This window comes from Pelodiscus sinensis, chromosome 3, assembly GCF_049634645.1.
Source record: "Pelodiscus sinensis isolate JC-2024 chromosome 3, ASM4963464v1, whole genome shotgun sequence".
Taxonomy (NCBI): domain Eukaryota; kingdom Metazoa; phylum Chordata; order Testudines; family Trionychidae; genus Pelodiscus; species Pelodiscus sinensis.
Window position 1 is genome coordinate 78,556,607 of NC_134713.1, and position 19,035 is coordinate 78,575,641.

The 19,035-nt window shown below is 45.1% G+C and overlaps 2 protein-coding genes across 8 annotated transcripts in view; one reads left to right on the plus strand and one right to left on the minus strand.

Annotated features, from left to right (window-relative positions):
* The window catches only part of WASF1 (WASP family member 1), a 188,391-nt gene extending 172,540 nt beyond the window's left edge, over positions 1-15,851 (minus strand). For 4 of the 6 annotated variants that reach the window (XM_075923109.1, XM_075923102.1, XM_075923105.1 and 1 more), the window contains exon 1: positions 15,396-15,851. The gene's annotated coding sequence lies outside the window, so the exon portion shown is untranslated. Of the gene's footprint in view, positions 1-1,030; positions 1,124-15,395 lie in introns of all 6 variants that reach the window. The other 2 variants (XM_075923104.1, XM_075923103.1) reach the window with 1 other exon arrangement.
* The window catches only part of CDC40 (cell division cycle 40), a 55,413-nt gene continuing 52,017 nt past the window's right edge, over positions 15,640-19,035 (plus strand). Inside the window, exon 1 of one of the 2 annotated variants that reach the window (XM_025184742.2) lies at positions 15,640-15,753. Coding sequence is in view for 1 of the 2 variants with exons in the window: in XM_006123197.4 (XP_006123259.2) it covers positions 18,006-18,191 (186 nt within the window). In the remaining variant the exon portion in view is untranslated. Of the gene's footprint in view, positions 15,754-17,797; positions 18,192-19,035 lie in introns of those variants that run through there. The other variant, XM_006123197.4, reaches the window with a different exon arrangement.

The window sequence follows — 19,035 nt, forward strand, 5'->3', positions numbered from 1 at the left end:
GGATAGCAGTAAGACACTTGTACACATCATCATAATATGTGCACACTCCCAATCCCACTGGGTTCTTTACATTCTAAACAAAGTAGCAAAGTGTTCTTGTTTTCCCAAATAAAGCTAACCACATTTGATTTACAGATTTATATTTTTAATTGGTTTACACAGACACTTTCAGAGTCCCTTCTTCACTTCTATGATGTTTGCACAGTTTCACAAATAATTAACACATGCTCAATTTAAAATGTGCTCTTCAAAAAGTCAGACAACACCTGAAATAGCAAGAAGTGTCTTCTCTGAATAATTTTCATTACACTTTGTTGCTCTGTTCCCCTTCACCACTCTCAGCATTCTAAGAATTATCTAACATTTTGTAGTGAACCAGCACAAGTCTCAGTATATTTGTTTTTAAAGTTGCTTGGCTTCATTCTTACTAAAGATTTTGCCAATATTTAATTACTAAGATTTTATATTTGCTATATATTGACATCTTTTTACATACAGATTTGACATCACTTGAATTAACAATGATTATTTTACCGTTACCCTGGTTCTTTAAGATGATGTACTAAGCATTGATCCCACTGAAGTTGTGCCACCACATCTTGCACACAAGATCAGAGTCTTTCAATGAGAGTCTATCACGCCTGTGCACGTACTATTGCATCTTCACACTGCCATACAAGATAACAATCCTCCTTTGGTTCCCTTGCAATACAAAGCCTATGGAGCTAAGGATTTTGAAAAAGCAGGGATGAAGGATGAATTGTAGGATCCACACTGACTACTTCATCAGAAAAAACACAACTGTGAGCAACATTCTTTGTATATTTGTCAGTGTGGATCCCTGCTGGAGGCAACAAGCAAACAACATGCATTCTACATAGCGGGAAAGAAGAGGATCAGCAGTATCATCCAGAGGTTAAAGTACTGATCTGAAACTTGGCATCAGCCCTACCAACCATGTCAAAAACACAACATTTATCAAAAAGATCCAAAGAACTCAGATGCAGAAATGTTTCTGAAAAAGACTCACAATGCTGCCTATGTTTTGGCAATATGCATCTTGATGTTCAGGCTCATCAGCTGATAACAGAAAGATTCGGACCGTGATCTGCTTGGAGTAGCTCTGCAAAGAAATGGTTTAGCCATTGATGAGCCAGATACAGTCATAAAGAGGAAGAGAAGCTTTACCAAGTGCTTTACCAAGAGGATAAGAATCATTCCTATTTTATAGATGGGGAAACAGACTAGGGATGTAAGCAACTAGTTGACTACTCAACTATCCAATAAGCTTATGTTTATTGGTGGTCACTCAACTAGTCACTTCCTCGCCCTTGCTGCCTCTATCAGAGGGAACCCATCCACCTCCCCTTGTGAGCAGCTCTTGTACATTTCAAAGGGAAAAGTGAAGTGGGATAGTGAGCGCCCCTCTCCCCCGCTTACTGATTAATTGAGTACTCGATGGAAATTCCTCATAGAGGCAGCAACACAAGGCGGAGAGGCAGGCAGTTCCACAGGATCCAGTGCTCATGGGGAGCTGGCTTAGAAGCTGGCTCCTCATAGGCACCAGATCTCATTAAACCTCCCCTCCCGCCTCCTCCCCCACCCCACGCTCAATACAGAGGCAGCATACAGAGGGGTGGGGAGCAGGATTAGCCAATAATCTAAGGCTTATCAGTTAATCGTGTAGTCGACTACATGGTGACATCCCTAGGTCATACAGCAGGTCAGTGGCAGAGCAGGGAATAGAAACCAGGATTCCTGAGTCCTAGGCCGGTGTTATATCCACTAGACAATGTTGCTCATGATACTTAATCAAATGATGAAAACGTGTGTATTTTTGACCCTTAATTGAAAATTTTTGCTTTTATTTAAATGTACCAGAGTCAACAAAAGCACTTTTTAAAATTCTAGTCAAACAAGCATTTTTTTTAGTTCACAACTATTCAGTTAGTATCTCAAGACACAGCAACTGTTCTCCACAGATGAATGACAGCAGCAAACTACCATGATGCACAGGACAGACAGAAGAACAGTAAAATGTCAATATGGATTCATACTGAAGATCTTTAATTATCTGAAAATCAAAAAGGAATAGCAGATCGCAGGGAGGGGCAGGCTGATGCCAGTGCATGTGGGGAACCAGTTTTTAAAGCCAGCTCCTCATGCATACTGGCTCCCACCCAGAGAGCTACCTGCCCCTGAGGCAGCAGTCGGGGGAGGTGGCAGGGAAATAGGAGTTGGTGCTCACAAGGAGCCTGCTTAAAAGCCTCCCCATGTGTAACCATGTAATCACTGAAATGTTCAGTGGTTATATGTTTACTTGAATAAACACATTTTTAACATCCTTAGTGGAAACATGGACAAATTGCAAAGGAAGAATAGCAAAGAAATACACAAGTATGTAGGGCTAAGGCACAAACTGAGTAACAACTTGCAAGAATCAAAAGCAATAAGAAGTATTTTAAAATACGTTAAGAGCAAGAGAAAGATGAAGGAAAGATCATATCAAATGACATAATTAGGCTGGAGTGTTTAATGCCTGTTTTGCTTCAGTCTTTACGAAAAGGTAAATTTTGACCAGATAATTTTTAAAAATTAACAATCAGCTGGAAGCAACAAAGCCAAATGAGGGAAAGAACACATCTAACTAAGATTAGATGTATTCAAGCCATCAGAGCCTGATTAAATTCACTCTAGGGTACTTAAGGAACTAACTGAAGCAACCTTGGAACTGTTAATTACCTTTGAGAACTCATAGAGAATAAGTAAGGCCCCAAAGGACTGGAGAAAGGAAAACATAGTGCCTATCTTTAAAAAGGGAAACAAGGTGGACCCTGAAAATTATAAAGCAGTTAGCTTAATGTCCATACCTGGAAAGATATTGGAACAAATTATTAAACAATCCATTTATATGCAACTAGAAAATAATAGGGTGATAAACAGCAACTAACATGGATTTATCCAGAACAAACTTAATTTTCTTTTTTGGTGTGGTTACTGGCTTAGTGGATAGGGAAAGATATAGATATACTACATCTTAATTTTAAATAAGAGTTTTGACATAGTCCCACATGATCATCATATGAATAATCTAGAGGAAGGTAGCCGAGGAAATTACTATCGGATAGGTTCACAACTTGTTGAAAGACCATACTCAAAAACTAGTTAATAGTGGTTTGCTGTCAAACTTCGGAATGTATCTAATGGACTCCACATAGGGTTCTCCCTTGGGCCAAGTATCATTCAATATTTTCATTAATTATTTAGATAAAAGTATGCTTATAAAGTTTGTGGATGACACCCTGCTAACATTTTGGAGGACAAGATTAGAATCCAAAACAACCCTGAAAAACCTAGAGAATTAGTCTGAAGCCAGCAAGATGAAATTCAAGGAAGACAAATGCACATAGGAAAGAAAAACTCAAATGCATAATTACAAAATGCAGAATAATTGGTTAGGCAAAGAACTGCTGAAACGGTTCTATACTGCTGAAAAGCGTATAGTGGATCACAAATTGAATATAAGGGACAATGACAGTTGTGGAAAGGTCTCATACTGTGGGGTGTATTAAAATGAGTGTTATATGTAAGACGTGAGATATATGTGTGTCATGCTATTCAGCACTGATGAGGTCTCAGCTGTAGTACTGTGTCAAGTTCTTGCATCACAATCAAAAACATGGACAAATCTGAGAAAGTCCAGCAGAGCTCAACAACAATGATAAAGATTTCAAAAATATGACCTACCAGGAAAGTTTAGAAAATGAAAGTTGCTTAGTTGTTACCAGGATTGGTCAAGGTGGACTCTGCACATTGACATTCTTGGTATGAGTTGATCAATGCAGGTGAGATGATGGAATTTCTGGCAGCAGGACATCTTAAAGCACTCAAACACTCCCAAAGTTTGAACACATTCTGAAGGCCTAACTATAAAAGGGGGCATGTCACCCATGTCTTGGGGTGTGCATCTCCAGCATGCCTTCATGGCTTTTCATGAACTGCAGGTGTGTTGCAATCAGCACTCTTTGGAGCTTTTCGGACTACTAACCAAACCAGATTAGTCAACAGTCCCTGCAAAGGAAGGTTGATTTATTTATTCTGCTCTTTTTGGGCCCACATAAGAGTCCTTATCAGTTTCCTCACTCAGCTTGGGAGGAGGGCTGGCCTTTAGAGAGAAGGTCCCTCTCTTTGAGACAAGAACCTCCCAGCTCTCCTCCTTGCTGCAGGAATTGTACTTTGAAACTCAGGTCTAGAGTTTCAGGCAGCTTCACCTCCAGCAGGCCCTCTTCTTTATCAGTCTCTCCACCCTCAGGTGGGGAGGGAGAAATTTCCCTACTAAATCATGGCTCATCAGGAGCCCTCTAAATCCCTGCAGCGTTTACAGACATCTGCACTCCTATGAATGAGGAAGCAGCACTTACAGTGGCTCCTTTTTCCAGTTCATTCCTTATTACATGTCCTAAAATCACTACAAGGCTCCAAGTCCCAGACTCTTAAAAACAAAGTAACAGGATTCCTTCTAAATATTACTTCTATATGGAACCCCTTTCCTTTCTCCTCATGTCTCTTCAGGCTTTATGTATTAAGCACCTGTCCCCAGACTTTTAAAGGGCCATGATATCTGATGCAGAGGATTGACAACTATGCGATGCAGCCCTCAATGGCAGTCTATTCACTCTGTCACAATCTTTTGCCACCTCTGTTTCTTCAACTGCTAAAGAAGAATACCAAGTAATATTGAAATTAGGATAGCAGGAGTGAAGAAAGTGGACAGGGACTAGGATTATGCAGAATCCATCTTAAAGAATTATAGTAACATTTTAAATAACCTTCATTTCTTCTTCCAGCGTCCTTTATATATACCCACTGTTTGGAGAGTTTGGCTAGAAGTATAGTAAGAAGGACCATGGCTCTGCCATACTGTTCATCAGATCTGGCTGCCAGATCCCATGCATAATCTACTGTATATTTTAGAAACTTTGTCATTCTGTCTATTTGCTCAAGAACTCCTAAAAGTTAAGAACTAGGACCACCAAATCTGGTATGCAGCTTCCTCTTATTGTAACTTAAAGCAAGGGAAAGGTTTGATTGTGCCAGGACAATTAGATGTGTTTGGAAGTTGATTGTTTCTCATAAAATGAAAAGTGGGGGAAGGGTCTGGTAGGTGGGACAGTTATACTGCAGAATGACCACGGGAGGCAAGCAAGGGGCTACAGATGGGCACAAGGACAGTTATCTACTGTCCCATTAGACTGGAAGAGGTACAATCTATTTCAGAGAGTTTGTCTGTTTGTGTCTCTGTCTGTACCCGAGCTGGTGACATGCACCCCTCTCATGGCTATGCCAAATGCAGGTAAAGGGACCATGGACAGATGCTTCTGACCTGGCCCCAAACTGCTAGGCTATGTCTACCCTCGCGGCTTCTTGTGCAAGTACGGCTATTCTTGCGCAAGAATCCGCAGAGCGTCCACACTGCCTGCCTGCTCTTGCGCAAGGAAATTTACAGTACAGCGTGGTAAGAGAGGGCTTCTTGCGCAAGAGCTATGCTCTTTTTTTTTTAAACAGGTGTAAGCCCTCTTGCGCAGGAGCTCTTGCGCAAGACGGCAGTGTGGACGCTTGGCAGGGATTTCTTGCACAAGAAAGCCCTATGGCTAAAATGGCCATCATAGCTTTCTTGCGCAAGAGAGAGTCCACACTGTCATGGATTCTCTTGTGCAAAATCACATCTCCCACATGGCAGTGTGGACATTTTCTTGCGCAAGAGTTCTTGCACAAGAACCCTTGCACAAGATTTTCTTGTGCAAGAAGCCGCCAGTGTAGACATAGCCCTACAGTGAGAGAGGACTGGGGTTGTCCTATCTCCCCAGAGCCACTTGCACAATTAATCCCTCATCCCTAGCCCAACCCCGGAACAATTATTTAAATGAAGAAAAACAAAACTTACTTGAGTTAAGGACACAACCAACACCAAGTAAATATAGTAATTATCTTTATAAGTGTGAACTGAACTCCATTTTTTGTAATTCAATGTTCTATTCTTTCCTAAGAATAAGTTTAGCACAAGGTACAGATGAAACAACCATTCTTATGCAATGGGTTCTAAGAAGAATAGGAGGATAGAGGAAGCTCCTCTATAACACTATTGAGTAGATAATCTAAACCAGGGGTGGACAATAATTTTTGATGGGGAGCCACTCCAAGATTTTGGAAAGTGGTCGAGGGCCGCACTCTTCCATGATATTAATGGAGGAGGTGCAGGGTCTGGGATTGAGGTTGGGTGCAGAAGGGAACTTGAGGTAAAGGATTCGGGTACAGAAGAGTCTGGGAGGTAGTTTAACTGAAGGAGGCAGTTGTGACTTCAGGCAGGTTACTGGAGAGCAGGGGTTTGGGTTGTGACCTAGGGCAGGAGGAAATTGTGATCTGGGGCACGGGATTGGGGTGCAGGGTCTAGGGGCAGGTATGGGCTCAGGATGGGAGCAGATGATTTGGGTTATGTGGGATGGTGGGGTAAAGTGCTGTAGGGAGGATCTGGCATGCCAGAGGGGGGGATCTGGCCAGGAGACTTATCTGTGAGACTCCCAGCCAGCAGCCCAGCATATTTCTCAAGCAGGAGCTTGTCCCACCCCCTCACAGGCTGCAGGGCCATGTGTTCTGGGAATAAGAGCCTGAGGGGAGGAGGGAGTGATGCTTCGCTTTCTGCCTGTTGTTGAAACAAGCAGCTCCCATTGGCCAGAAACCTGCCAAAGGGATGGTGCTGGGGGCAGGAGCAGCACCACCATTCCCTTCCTCCTGCTCACAAACAGCCCAGCAACCACTTTTCTGAGTAGCGTGTGGAGAGTGGGGCATGGAGGGGAGTCGGTCTCAGGCTCCCTGCTATGTCTGCGAGCTGAATCCAGTCTATGGAGGGTGTTTTGCCACACCTGGTCTAACCTAGCTAGAGGGGGACTGTGCTGAATGGCTGCCCTTTAGGGTTACCTGCATAGGAGAGAAATAACTTAGAGGACCTTAAGTTTTAATTCAATCCTGATAATGAGTGTTCTTGTTTCAACTAAGGAATATAAGAGATTCCTCTTTATGTGTCTCAGGTTTTGAAAAGAATACTGGACATATAGCTTACAAAAATTGTCTTATAGAATGATTTTAAAAGAACAGCTTGCTAGAGATTCAAATCAGGGGGACATAAGTTGCATTAAAATTAAGGTCAAATTCCACAAAGAAACAAGTGGAATTCTTTTTTTAATAAATAAAATCTTTTTAAAAAAAAGTTTATCACCAATATTGTAGCCAGACATGAACCCCATCTTGTCGTCCCCCCCACTCCCAGAGAGCAAGAGAAAGACAGTCAGCCTTTGATGCCCTGGGAACGCAGGTGTGCTGCCTGTCCCTGACTCTACCATAAAACAGAAAACAGACAGTAAATGGGCTAGCTGACGACCCGGGGCCTCCCGTCGCCCTGATGGCTAGTACCAGTAATTGACACGCCTGGACTGTCCCAGGAGAGGAATCTTCGCCCATCACATACCAGAGGTGCCCATTGTCTACATTTTCCCAGGTGTGAATTATGCTTTGCACCCTTCATGGGAAACTTGGCATTCAAAGCCATTTTTCCTAATTGGCCACTTGAGACCAGGAAGAAGCCTACATGATCCAAGGGGTACAAAGAGGGGTTTAGTAGCCCACCCCATTTGAGCTCCAATCATCTATATCTGCTGGCAGGTATCGATTGTCTCCCAAGGTCTGTGGGACGCCCAACCTCATCCTACTTCTTCCCGAGGGATTGAGAGAAAGAAGCTGGCCACACCAAGTCTGGAACGCAGGGGTGAGAATTATACCTGCTAGGTGTCTATTTTGCATGCACTTAATAAGAGCTCAGAGAACCAAAAGGGTTTCATGGTACCTGTAAGTGACTTATTAGTGTAATTTCTGTCCTGTCCTTTGTAGTGGCTGTGTTATCTGTAACACAGCAGTAGCATTTAACAACTAAGTTTACCCTGTAACAATAAAATAGTAACTGTTTAAGCTTTAACCTGACTCCTTCAGTTGCTGTAACAGAACCAAGCACAATTTTAAAAGAACTTCAGCTGGTCATAAGGGACAGATATAGGGAGAGCTTGGGCGTTTTGGATTGTGTCGCTTCCAGGGGACAGATCCGTTGGGGCACCTCTCAGCCTCCCCAGGCTGCCCGCTGCGAAGGGATTTCTGTATCCTAGCAGCTAAAATCTGAGGTGTTATAAGCTCTCCCTGTAAACTTATTGGGGCGCCCGTCAACCTCCTCCAGGTTGCCCGCTGCAAGGGACCCCGGTTTCAGCAGTTGAAGTCTCAGGTGTATAACACACACACACACACACACACACACACACACACACACACACCACTCACTGCCCTGACCGTCGGCTGACAAATATACGTGAAAAATGAATTCATAACAGGAATATGAAATGTTGCTATAGCTACTAAGAAGACCTTAATGGAAACCCATTGCTTTTTAGTGGAGCAAATATTCTAAAATAAATTGCATGGGAATAAAAACTGGATCAACATTCTTAGGCACCCATAAAAAAATCTTTTCAACTTAGAGTAGATAGTTTCCTCAAATTAATTAGAACTTGCTGCATCTCAAAAGACCATGATTTTTCTAATTCTATCAAATGCCTAATGCCCAGGCTATCAGATCTACGGCGTATCTTTTTTTAAAAAAAATGAATGGAGATGCCTATCTCCTAGAACTGGAAGGGACCTTGAAAGGTCATTGGGTTTCTTAGGAAACTTGGCCATACCCATGAAAAGTAAAATAATTCTGGACAATGAATGTTTCTGGATGAGAAAGTTCTGGATTAGAGAGGTTCAACCTGCAATACATTGCTAACATATTCATAATCACTTGAACTACTGAATTCTGCACCTTGGGAAGAAATGCTTTGAGATCCAGATGGACGGCTGTTAATTCTAACATGTTTATGTGTAACAGCGATTCTCTGCTGCTCCAAAAATCTCAAATGATAAGATTGAAGAGATATGTTTCCAATCTATTATGAGCACAGCTGTGGTAACTCTTAATATTGGAGGAGCCGGGTTGAACAAACCTCCCTTGAGGACATTTCGTCATTTCAGTCACAATGTCAGAGACAGATCAATTTTTCTTGGAACAGTAAATAGTCTTAGTCAAACCATTCTAAGTTTGAAGTTCCTTCATAGCCAGTGTTGAGCCTGGCATATGGAGTCACATATGCCTCGAGTAAAAAGAAGGCAATGATAGTTTTGGACCTGACCAGAGAACTTAGCTACTGGTAGCAGAGTCAACTTGGAACCAGAATTCAGTGCTGTGAACGAAGCTTTCATTACTGACATTTTCTTGGAATAAAATGTGCTCAGAGCTAGTTCAGGTTTCCTATCCTTCCTTTCAGAAGCCTCATAATTACTGGGGTCCCAAATGCTTGATTGACAACATCTCCCTTAACAAAAAATCCTGAAATCAGGTCTTCCTCTCCTTCTGGGCTTGAGTAGTAAATGTACTATACATAGTACAGTATGCCGGAAAGTGACACTCACCTAGGAATTTCAGGCCCTGTGATGGATAGAAGGAGTGCTGGACAGTACTCGGTGACTAGCAGGTTAAATTCAAATAGCTAGCCAGGATGTTGGCAGGGGGCCCGAAGAACCAATTGGATACAGTGCTGAAATTTAAAATTCTGCTGCCTTTCTCTTTGTGTGAATTCTAAATCAAGGGCCAAAGGGAGCACATGCAGTACTCAGAATTACCATGCCTATATAAGAAATATTGGACATGGGAGTGAACTGGGCCTTGAAGGACGGAACGGCACGGATCATGAGTAGAAGGAAAACGTGTATTTAGTCTGAGGGTATTTTTCTGTGTTTTAGTTATTTGGTTAAACTTCTCTTTGTGAATGTATGCCTTCTCTTCCCCCATTCACTATCTAAGAGTATACCCCAAGATGTTCTCTGTGTTTTAATTTGTTTTACTCAGTTACTCTAAAACACCTAGCAACCAAGCATGCTTTATCAAGTATATCTTTTTGTTGTGTTAATTAAACTACCTTTTCTAAGGTGATGATTTGATTCTTATGTCCTGGAAAGAAACAGGAGGTCTATCTGTGTATGCGTTCCTAAGACTAAGAGGTCAGCTACCAGACACTACAGTTTGTTTTCTCTTTGTTTTTTTAAGCTCTCTTGTGGTAAAAAAGCTTGGGGGTACCCCTCTGAAGGAAGTCCAAGTGCTTTCTTCATGGGTTCAAGAAGAGCGAGCTTTTCTTTCATTTCACCTGGTACTGGCAGCTACTCTCCCAAAAGTCAGTGACTTTAGGCTATGCTTACAAAAATTCCCTATAAAGGCAAATTTTTTAAGATCTCTTGCGAGCCCCCATCTTTTGCACTCAGAGTTCCAGAGAGAAGAACAGCCCTGAAAGCACATTTTGGAAGTCGAAAACACAGCTGGACATGACACACACCTCTTAAAGCCAGGATCCATCATTTCTGCACGGGTAACCATTCCTACTCAAAGCTAAACTCTTAATATAAAGAAATAACTATAAAACATATTATCAATAGCTAGTTAAAAGGTTAAAGTAAAAAGGCGCCTATATATTACATAAATATGGGTCCAAGAGTATTAGAGGTTCATATCCTTTTACTGCTACCATTGGAAGGAACTAATACAGCAATGGTTACCATACCCCTTTTCATAGCCATGAGCTCAAAACATGTTCAAATGCTGAGGCGAGAGGAATGCATGAGCACAACAACTGGGACTGCTAACTGGTACTGTAAGTTGTTACTGTCCCAGCTGCATCAGTCAGCACGTCACAACAGTAGAAACAGGACATTTAGACATGAACTGGGCATGTTTAGTCTTGAGTAAAGAAGAGTGAGGGGTAATCTGATAACCATCTTCAAATATGCTCAGGGCTGCTTTAAAGAGGACAATGATCAATGGTTCTCCATGTCCACAGAAAGTAGGACAATAAGTAATCAGCTTAGTCTGCAGCAAGGGAGATTTAGATTACATAGTAGGGGAGGAAATTCAGATTATAAGAATAGGAAGCCTATTCTAGCACTTAACAAGGGGCATTGTGGAATCTCCATCATTGTCCAACTCTTCTTAAAAATCTCCTAACAACTATCAAGGATGGTACTTGGTCTTTTCTCAATGTAGGAGGCTAGAGTAGATCTCTTGATGTTCCTTCCAACCCTACATTTCTATTATTCTCTAATAAGTCTGTGTAGAGCTTTATATTTGTTACATTTTATTCAATTAAAACTAGATGCTCAGATGACATATGTTTTATCCATCCATATGTTTCCTATCATTTTTATAACAGAATTGAAGTTACTGCAACCTGCTAACTCAAAAAAGAGTATCTGAAGCATCACTAAAGATTCAACTGTCTCATGAATCTGCTGGAGCCTCTCTCTAACAACTTCCCACCACCAAAGCCTTTCCCTGTTGCCTTTCATGGAGGTAGGGAAAGTATCCAGCAGTTGGGAGGTAATGGGACACTGCACTGCTCAAAACAGCAGTGTAGATGTGGGAGTTTGGGAAGCATGGTTTGGCCATGAAAAGAATCATGTAGGACACATACTAAAGATGTCAAGTACCGGTTAATTGAACAGTCGAGTAACCTCATGACATTTTATCAGTTAGTTGACTATTCTATAATCCCTAGGGGCCAGCAGCTACTGTATCAGAGGCAGCAGCGAGGGGTGCCGGGTGGTAGCTGGTCTGCAAGGGGGAGCCAGTTTAAAAACCAGCTCCCCTTGCAGACCAGCTGCTGCTCCTGAGAAAGAGGCAGCAGTGTAGGGTGGCAGCAGTCCCTGTCTAGGCTAGGTCTGAGCTCCCAGACCCGGTACAAGCCAGAACTGAGCTGAGCTGCCTGCCCACCTGGATCTTAAAATACTTGAAAAGCAGTGCTACAGCAGGGGTAGGTCCTGGACCTGTCGCAAGCCAGGACTGAGCCAGGCTGCTGGCCAGCCTACTAAAAAATTTATTGGCAGCGAAGGAAGGAAAATGCATGTCCAGGCAGTCCCCGGGTTACGTACAAGATAAGGACTGTAGGTTTGTTCTTAATTTGAATCTGTATGTAAGTCAGAACTGGGGTGCAGATTCAGCCGCTGCTGAAACTGACCAGCGGCTGACTACAGGAAGCCCGAGGCACAGTTGCTCTGCCCCGGGCTTCCTGGAATCAGCCGCTGATCAGTTTCAACAGCGGCTGAATCTGGACGCCTGGGACAGAGCAGCTGGGGCGCTGCCAGGTAGGTCCCCGCAGCGCCGCACCTCGGTGCTGCGGGGACCAACCCAACAGCACCCCAACTGCTCTACCCCAGGCGTCCCCAAGTCAGCCGCTGCTGAAACTGATCAGCGGCTGATTCCAGGAAGCCCGGGGCAGAGCAACTTTGCCTCGGGCTTCCTGTAGTCAGCTGCTGGTCAGTTTCAGCAGCGGCTGACTTGGGGACGCCTGGGGCAGAGCAGCTGGGGTGCTGCTGGGTTGCTCTACCACAGGCGTCCCGAGAAAAGCCTGGTCTGCTGGGGGGGGGACGCACTAGCTGCGCCCTTCCCTCCCCCCAGCAGACCAGGGAGACGCAGAGCAAGCCGCGGAGGACCCGGGCGGGGAGACCACCCAGACACGCCGCAGTCCCGCCACCCGGGTCCTCCACGGCTTTGCTCCGCGTCTCCCTGGTCTGCTGGGGGAGGCCCCCAGCAGACCAAGGAGACGCGGAGGCAAGCCCCGGAGGACCCGGGTGGGGGGACCGCCCAGACGCACCGCGGTTCCCCCGCCCGGGTCCTCCGCGGCTTTGCTCCACGTCTCCCTGGTCTGCTGGGCCCCCCCCCCCAGCAGACCAGGGAGAGGCGGAGCAAAGCCGCGGAAGACCCGGGCGACGGGACCGCCCAGCAGACCAGGGAGATGCGGAGCAGCTTTTCTCGCTCTGGAGGACGCGGGCAGCGGGACAGCGGCGCGTCTGGGCGGTCCCGCTGCCCGCGTCCTCCGGGGTGAGAAAAGCCCCGTTCGTAAGTACGGATCCGACATAAGTCAGATCTGCGTAACGCAGGGACTGCCTGTAGTCTATATCATTATCCCATAATCTTTTGCTTATCAGTTAATCGACTATACTAGTACATATCTTAAGGTTCTGATGTGTCTGCTCATCAAAGCTGTATCTCACCTTCTACACCAGGGGTTCTCAACATGTTTTCCTTCTGAGGCCTTACCTCTCAATATACTACAAAAAATGTCACTGCACACCTGTACCCCAACAGCTGTGTTTCCGTATAACCAATCAATTGAAAGCCAGAGCTGGTGTTGGGGGTACCAAGCATCCAAGGCTCTACAAAAGCTAAATTATTTGGGCTTTGGCTTCAGATCTCAGCAGCAGGGTCCAAGCTTTGGCTTTCTATCCAATACTCACTGGTTTCCAGCACCATTCCTGCTCTCTGGTTTATTTTGTTGGACCTCCTGAAACTGGCTCACGGCCCTCCGAAGAGGTCCCATTGTTGAGAATCATTGTTCTTTACCACTGTTTATAGACACGCTACTTGGACATGCAATATCTGTACCCTACAACCACCACATATGTAGACCTACCCATTGTTTTAGTTCTGAAGAATGTGTTGACAACATACCTCACTGGAAGTAGCAGGTGGACAATAGCAAATTTACACTAGCAAATAATTCTAAAGGTTGTACTGTGACTTTACTCCAGACCCTTAAATGATTACACTTTACTATAATATATTGAGCACAACAGAGTTTAACTAAAAGCTGTAGTTTCCATCACGATAGTACGAGATTAATATACACAGATTGATTTAACAGAGATTCAGCATTAAGAAAATATTGCTTTTATATAAATTGATTTGCAGCATAATACTTGAGATACAATATTTAAATAGCAATGTTACACCAAAGATTAGTTTGACAAACAGACTTTGAAATACATTATTACCTTTCAACAACTATACCATGCAACTACAGACAACACCCTGTAGGTGCATACCAGGAAAACAAGGAATGCACTTTTATAGAATCACCTAACAATTGCTGGCAGGCAGTATGAGAGTCAATGACAGCTGTATTCTCAAAATTAACAAATCACATATGGGGTAACTCACATCTGGTGTTTAAGCAGAAGGTAAATCACAAAACTTGTTTTGCTATTGTACCATACATAGTCCATTTATAAAGATGAAATAAAAGTTGTACACATCAAATGTCGAAATAAAAAAAAGGTTTAGAAAACAGAAATTTCCCCTAAAACAAGTCTTGCAGTTATTTTTATGTCAATATTATTTCTGCTACTTTGGTTCTAGAGTGGCCATGATCACTAAAAAAAAATTAAAAACAGCATGTAAGAAATATTAAAGCCTCATGCTGCATTTTCTACTTGCTATGCTTTACTCTTGTTGATACCTTCAAAGGAATCCAGTGGGTTTCCTTTAAAACTGAAATATTTGCTAGAAATGTGAAAATCCAACATCACAAAGCAAACTAAAACATCTAATTACTATATTTATTTCTGATTCCAAAACACAAAACTGAATGAAACAAAATCATTCATAGACACATGAATAATAGATCTAGAAGGACTTCCTACATGCTTAAGATACAAGTACAGATTACTTTGGGCTATTACATTTTATAATTATTGTAGCCACACGTTAAACTGGCACAGAGGGATGGATGTTTTGGTGGCTGGAGGAGGCGGAGGGCTACATGGTGTTGGGATTGCTGTTTGGAGGTCTTTTGCTCACAGGCAACAGCGGAACAATGGTAGCAATCTTTCAAATTGGCAGCTATTTCCAGTGAGTATGATTGAATCTGCTTCTCTTCAAAAGGCAAATCGCATCTAGCTCCATCATCCATTCCCACCTCTGGCCTCTACAGTCCTCATTACATAAATTAAGCGGAGGTGGCTGGGTCAGGGTAGTAGCGAGCGTCTTGTGACAACCAACGAACGCCCCCCCATCAATTACTGACCCCAACAATGGAAAGGTCCCGCCCCGTGAGTGAGGCTCTGCACTGGGTGCTGCACTTGGAGGCGGGGGGGGGGGGGGAGACATTTCGCTGCTAAAAGTGCAAAACCACCCTCACCCCGCAGCCAGAGGCGAGGAACTGACACACCTGTCCCTGCAACAGCCGGAGGAGGCTCGGCGCTCACCCCCCACCCAAACACCAGCTGCAGCCAGCTAGAGAGGGACCCCACTGGCTCACCCCCATTGCTCCCTTCACCCCAGGGCAGATGGGGGGCACCCTGAGGGGGGAAGGATGGCGAAGGTGTCACTCTGGGTGGGGATGGAAGGATGGCGGGGGCCGATGAAGGGCCGCTGCCCTCCCCGCGGTGGGCGCAGGTCACGGCGGAGGAGGCGCAGACTGCGGGGCACTTACTCTCGCCGCTCAGCGCGCTGCTCCCCTCACACCTTCATGCCGCCGACCAGCCCCGCCCTCTCAGCGCCCCCGAGGCTCGCGCTGCTCCCTGCTCGCTACGAATCCGAAGTTCAAACGGCTCCTTCCAACCGCCTCACCCTGCTGGAGAGACTCGCTGTGGAGGGGAAGGACCCGAACCCGGCGCGAGCTGGGGGGCGGCGGCGCGGAGCTCCCCAAAGGCTTCACAATAGACACAGAGCGGCGCGTGTGTGTGCGCGTGGGAGGAGGGGCTTCTCCCCGGCCCGGACACACTCGCCAAGCGTGTGGCGGCTGTTTACTCAACACCTGACCGGCCTTCGCCGCCTCCCCTAGGAACTAGGTGAATGCCTCCCCCAAAATCCGTGACATTGAGTATTAGGGAGCCCCGATTTCTCCACACACCCCCTCAAAATGGCAGGTGGTATAGTCCAGTTCGTTCGCTAGTCGAGCTGGGGGGGAGGGGCCGAAGGCATTGTGACGTTTTCTAAAGCCGGCTTCGGGCAGCCAATGGGAATGGGAAAGGAGTGGTTAGACGGAGAGTGGGTGGAGCTGCTTGTTGCTCCAAAGAGAGTGGGAGGGGCTGTTTCCATCGAGTGTCTCCTGCTGTACTTAGCGCAGCGTGGTTAGTGCGCAGATGCATGGTTTCTGTTCGAGGGTCCTGGCGGTACGCAGAACTCTCTGAATATGTGCATGTATCGGTTTCCTCGTGTATGAAATAGGGCAGTTAAAAGTTACTTATCTGACAGAATAGTAATAGAAATGTAGCGGTGTTAGTCTGGTGTAGCTGAAGCAAAATGCAGGACTATGTAGCACTTTAAAGACTAACAAGATGGTTTATTAGATGATGAGCTTTCGTGGGCCAGACCCACTTCCTCAGATCAAATAATGGAAGAAAATAGTCACAACCATATATACCAAAGGATACAATTTAAAAAAATGAACACATATGAAAAGGACAAATCACATTTCAGAACAGGGGGGGGAGGAAGGTAAGTGTCTGTGAGTTAATGATATTAGAGGTGGGGAAAGGTAGCTATCTTTGTAATGGGTAAAGTAGTTGGGGTCGAATTTTAGCATGAATGACAGTTCAGAGGATTCCCTTTCAAGTGCAGATGTAAAAGGTCTTTGTAGCAGAATGTAGGTAGATAAGTCGTTGAGATAGTGTCCTTTCTGGTTGAAATGGCAAGAAATTGTTTTTTCTTTGCGATCCTGTCTGATATCTGTTTTGTTGGCGTTAATCCTTTCGCGAAGAGTCTGAGACGTTTGTCCAATGTACATAGCAGATGGACACTTTCGGCACATGATAGCATAAATTATATTTCTGGATGCGCAGGAATATGTGTTCTTGATCTTATAACTCACTTGGTTAGGTCCAATAATGGTATCAGCAGATATCACCCTTACCTGACGGAGAGGGTGAAGTCCATGTGTGTGAGAAGAAGTGACAATGCACGCATTGTTATCAACTGCATAAAGTTCATATTGAAACCAACAAAGCAATTGATGGATTACAACAATCAGGTTGACATTAGTGCTGCCTTGGACAGTAGAAGATGTTGGTTGCAGAAGAAGCCAACCTGTGGTGATTCATAGGTTTCAAGACCTTATTTCCAACACATTAATTTCCAATCTGAATTTGTCTAGTTTCCGTGTTGGCTGATCACTTACCGGTATATCATTTTCTACTAGAGTGAATGCAATCCAGCGGTTGGAGGTTGAAATTAGGCAAATTGTGTTTTCGGTTTTCCTAGATGCGTTGGAATAAAGGGAAGCAGAAGTGTAGAGTTCATATTATGGCAATATTTTGTTTATAATTTACAGATAAAATATTGAACCAAGCATCTAAAACCTTGATTCAAGGTTGTTTTTTGGGGGGGGGGGAGTTTAAGCACACATGTGAGTAACGGGTAGAATCCTGCAAATTCTTGGATATCTGCTTTATATCCACAGATGTGAATGCAGATTCCGTGGTTCATTTTTGCAGATACAAATACAGATTTTGTATCCATGAAGGGTTCTCTGGCTATGGGACCAGCTCCGTAGCACAAACAATGTTTGGAAAATCAGTATCTATTGAAAGAGCTTATGCTTACTGTGTATCTACCACTACAGTACCTTCCATGGATGATTAGCAGTACCATGCCATCCTGGTTCATTAGTCTTATTCTCAAGATCTTTTTAGTTGTGGGGGTTTTACTATGTAATTCTTTAAGTATTTATTTGGTAGGGAAAGAGTGCTTGTCATTCCGCGGGAACAGGGAAAGAGCCTTTTTCTTGTGAAACCTGCTTAGACCCGCAAGACCCATCACATTCGACCTGTCCTGCTACGGCGCGTTGCACGCTGGGATTTGCAGTCCTTCCTGTGAGTCCTGAAAGATTAACCCTATTTCAGCACCTTGGGAAGGGAACTCTGCTTCCCAAAATCATGTTTCGTAAAAGACGCAGAAAATTATAAGTATTTTATGTTAAAAACTCGCATTTACGTAATTTCCATTCAGTCGCAACAAAGCGCAAATCTATCGGATCAGAGGAGCTTATGTAACTGGCAGGACGCGTTTGTTCCGGGTGCTCCCGCGGTTCCTCCTCGCGAAGATGTCGGCAGCTATCGCCGCGCTCGCCTCCTACGGCGGCTCCGACTCGGGCTCCGACTCGGACACCGAGGGAAGCTCCCGCCGCCCGGCGCTGGTGGCCAGCCGGGACGCGGTGCTGCACCTCGCTTCGCCGCCCCCTGGCCCGCAGGCCTTGGCGGTGGACGCGGCCCCGGAGGTGGCTGTGAAGGTAGGAGGGAGAGGAAGGGCCTGGGCTGGGACGGGCCGATCCCTTCCAACCCCCTGCGCCGCGCTGCTGGGCCGGTGCCAGGCGGGGGACAGCTGCGCGGGGAGGGTTGCCCCTTATTGTGTGTCTCGCTTGGGCGCTTCAGGGGAGGCCGCCTGCGGCCTTGGCGCCCTCAGCTGCGCCACTGGGGGCTCGGGGTGGAGGCTCAGGTTGCTGGACAGGCATTCGGGGCTGGCAGGGGCTCGGTCCGGAGCGCGCTCATATCTCGGTACCCGACCCCTTGAGTTGCAGGCAGGTGTGGGGGTGGATCTTTCTCTCAGTTCTCTTCTGCTGTGGCACCTTCTTAACCAGATTGAAGTCTTAGGCCTTGTCGCTGAGCTTCCAAATCAGGTCTTGCACCATTCAGATCGCTTTCGGGAGAAAGGTGCCTACGATGTGATATGTGCATACTGGTGAAAGGGGGAGAATCCGCTTCTCGTGTTACCCAAGGGCTACGTCTAGACTGGCATGAATTTCTGGAAATGCTTTTAACGGAAAAGTTTTCCGTTAAAAGCATTTTCGGAAAAGCGCGTCTAGATTGGCACGGACGCTTTTCCACAAAAGCACTTTTTGCGGAAAAGCGTCTGCGGCCAATCTAGACGTGCTTTTCCGCAAAAAAGCCCCGATCGCCATTTTCGCAGTCGGGGCTTTTTTGTGGAAAACAAATCTCTGCTGTCTACATTGGCCCTTTTGCGCAAAAGTTTTTCGGAAAAAGACTTTTGCCCGAATGGGAGCAGCATAGTATTTCCGCAAAAGCACTGACAATCTTACATGAGATCGTCAGTGCTTTTGCGGAAATTCAAGCGGC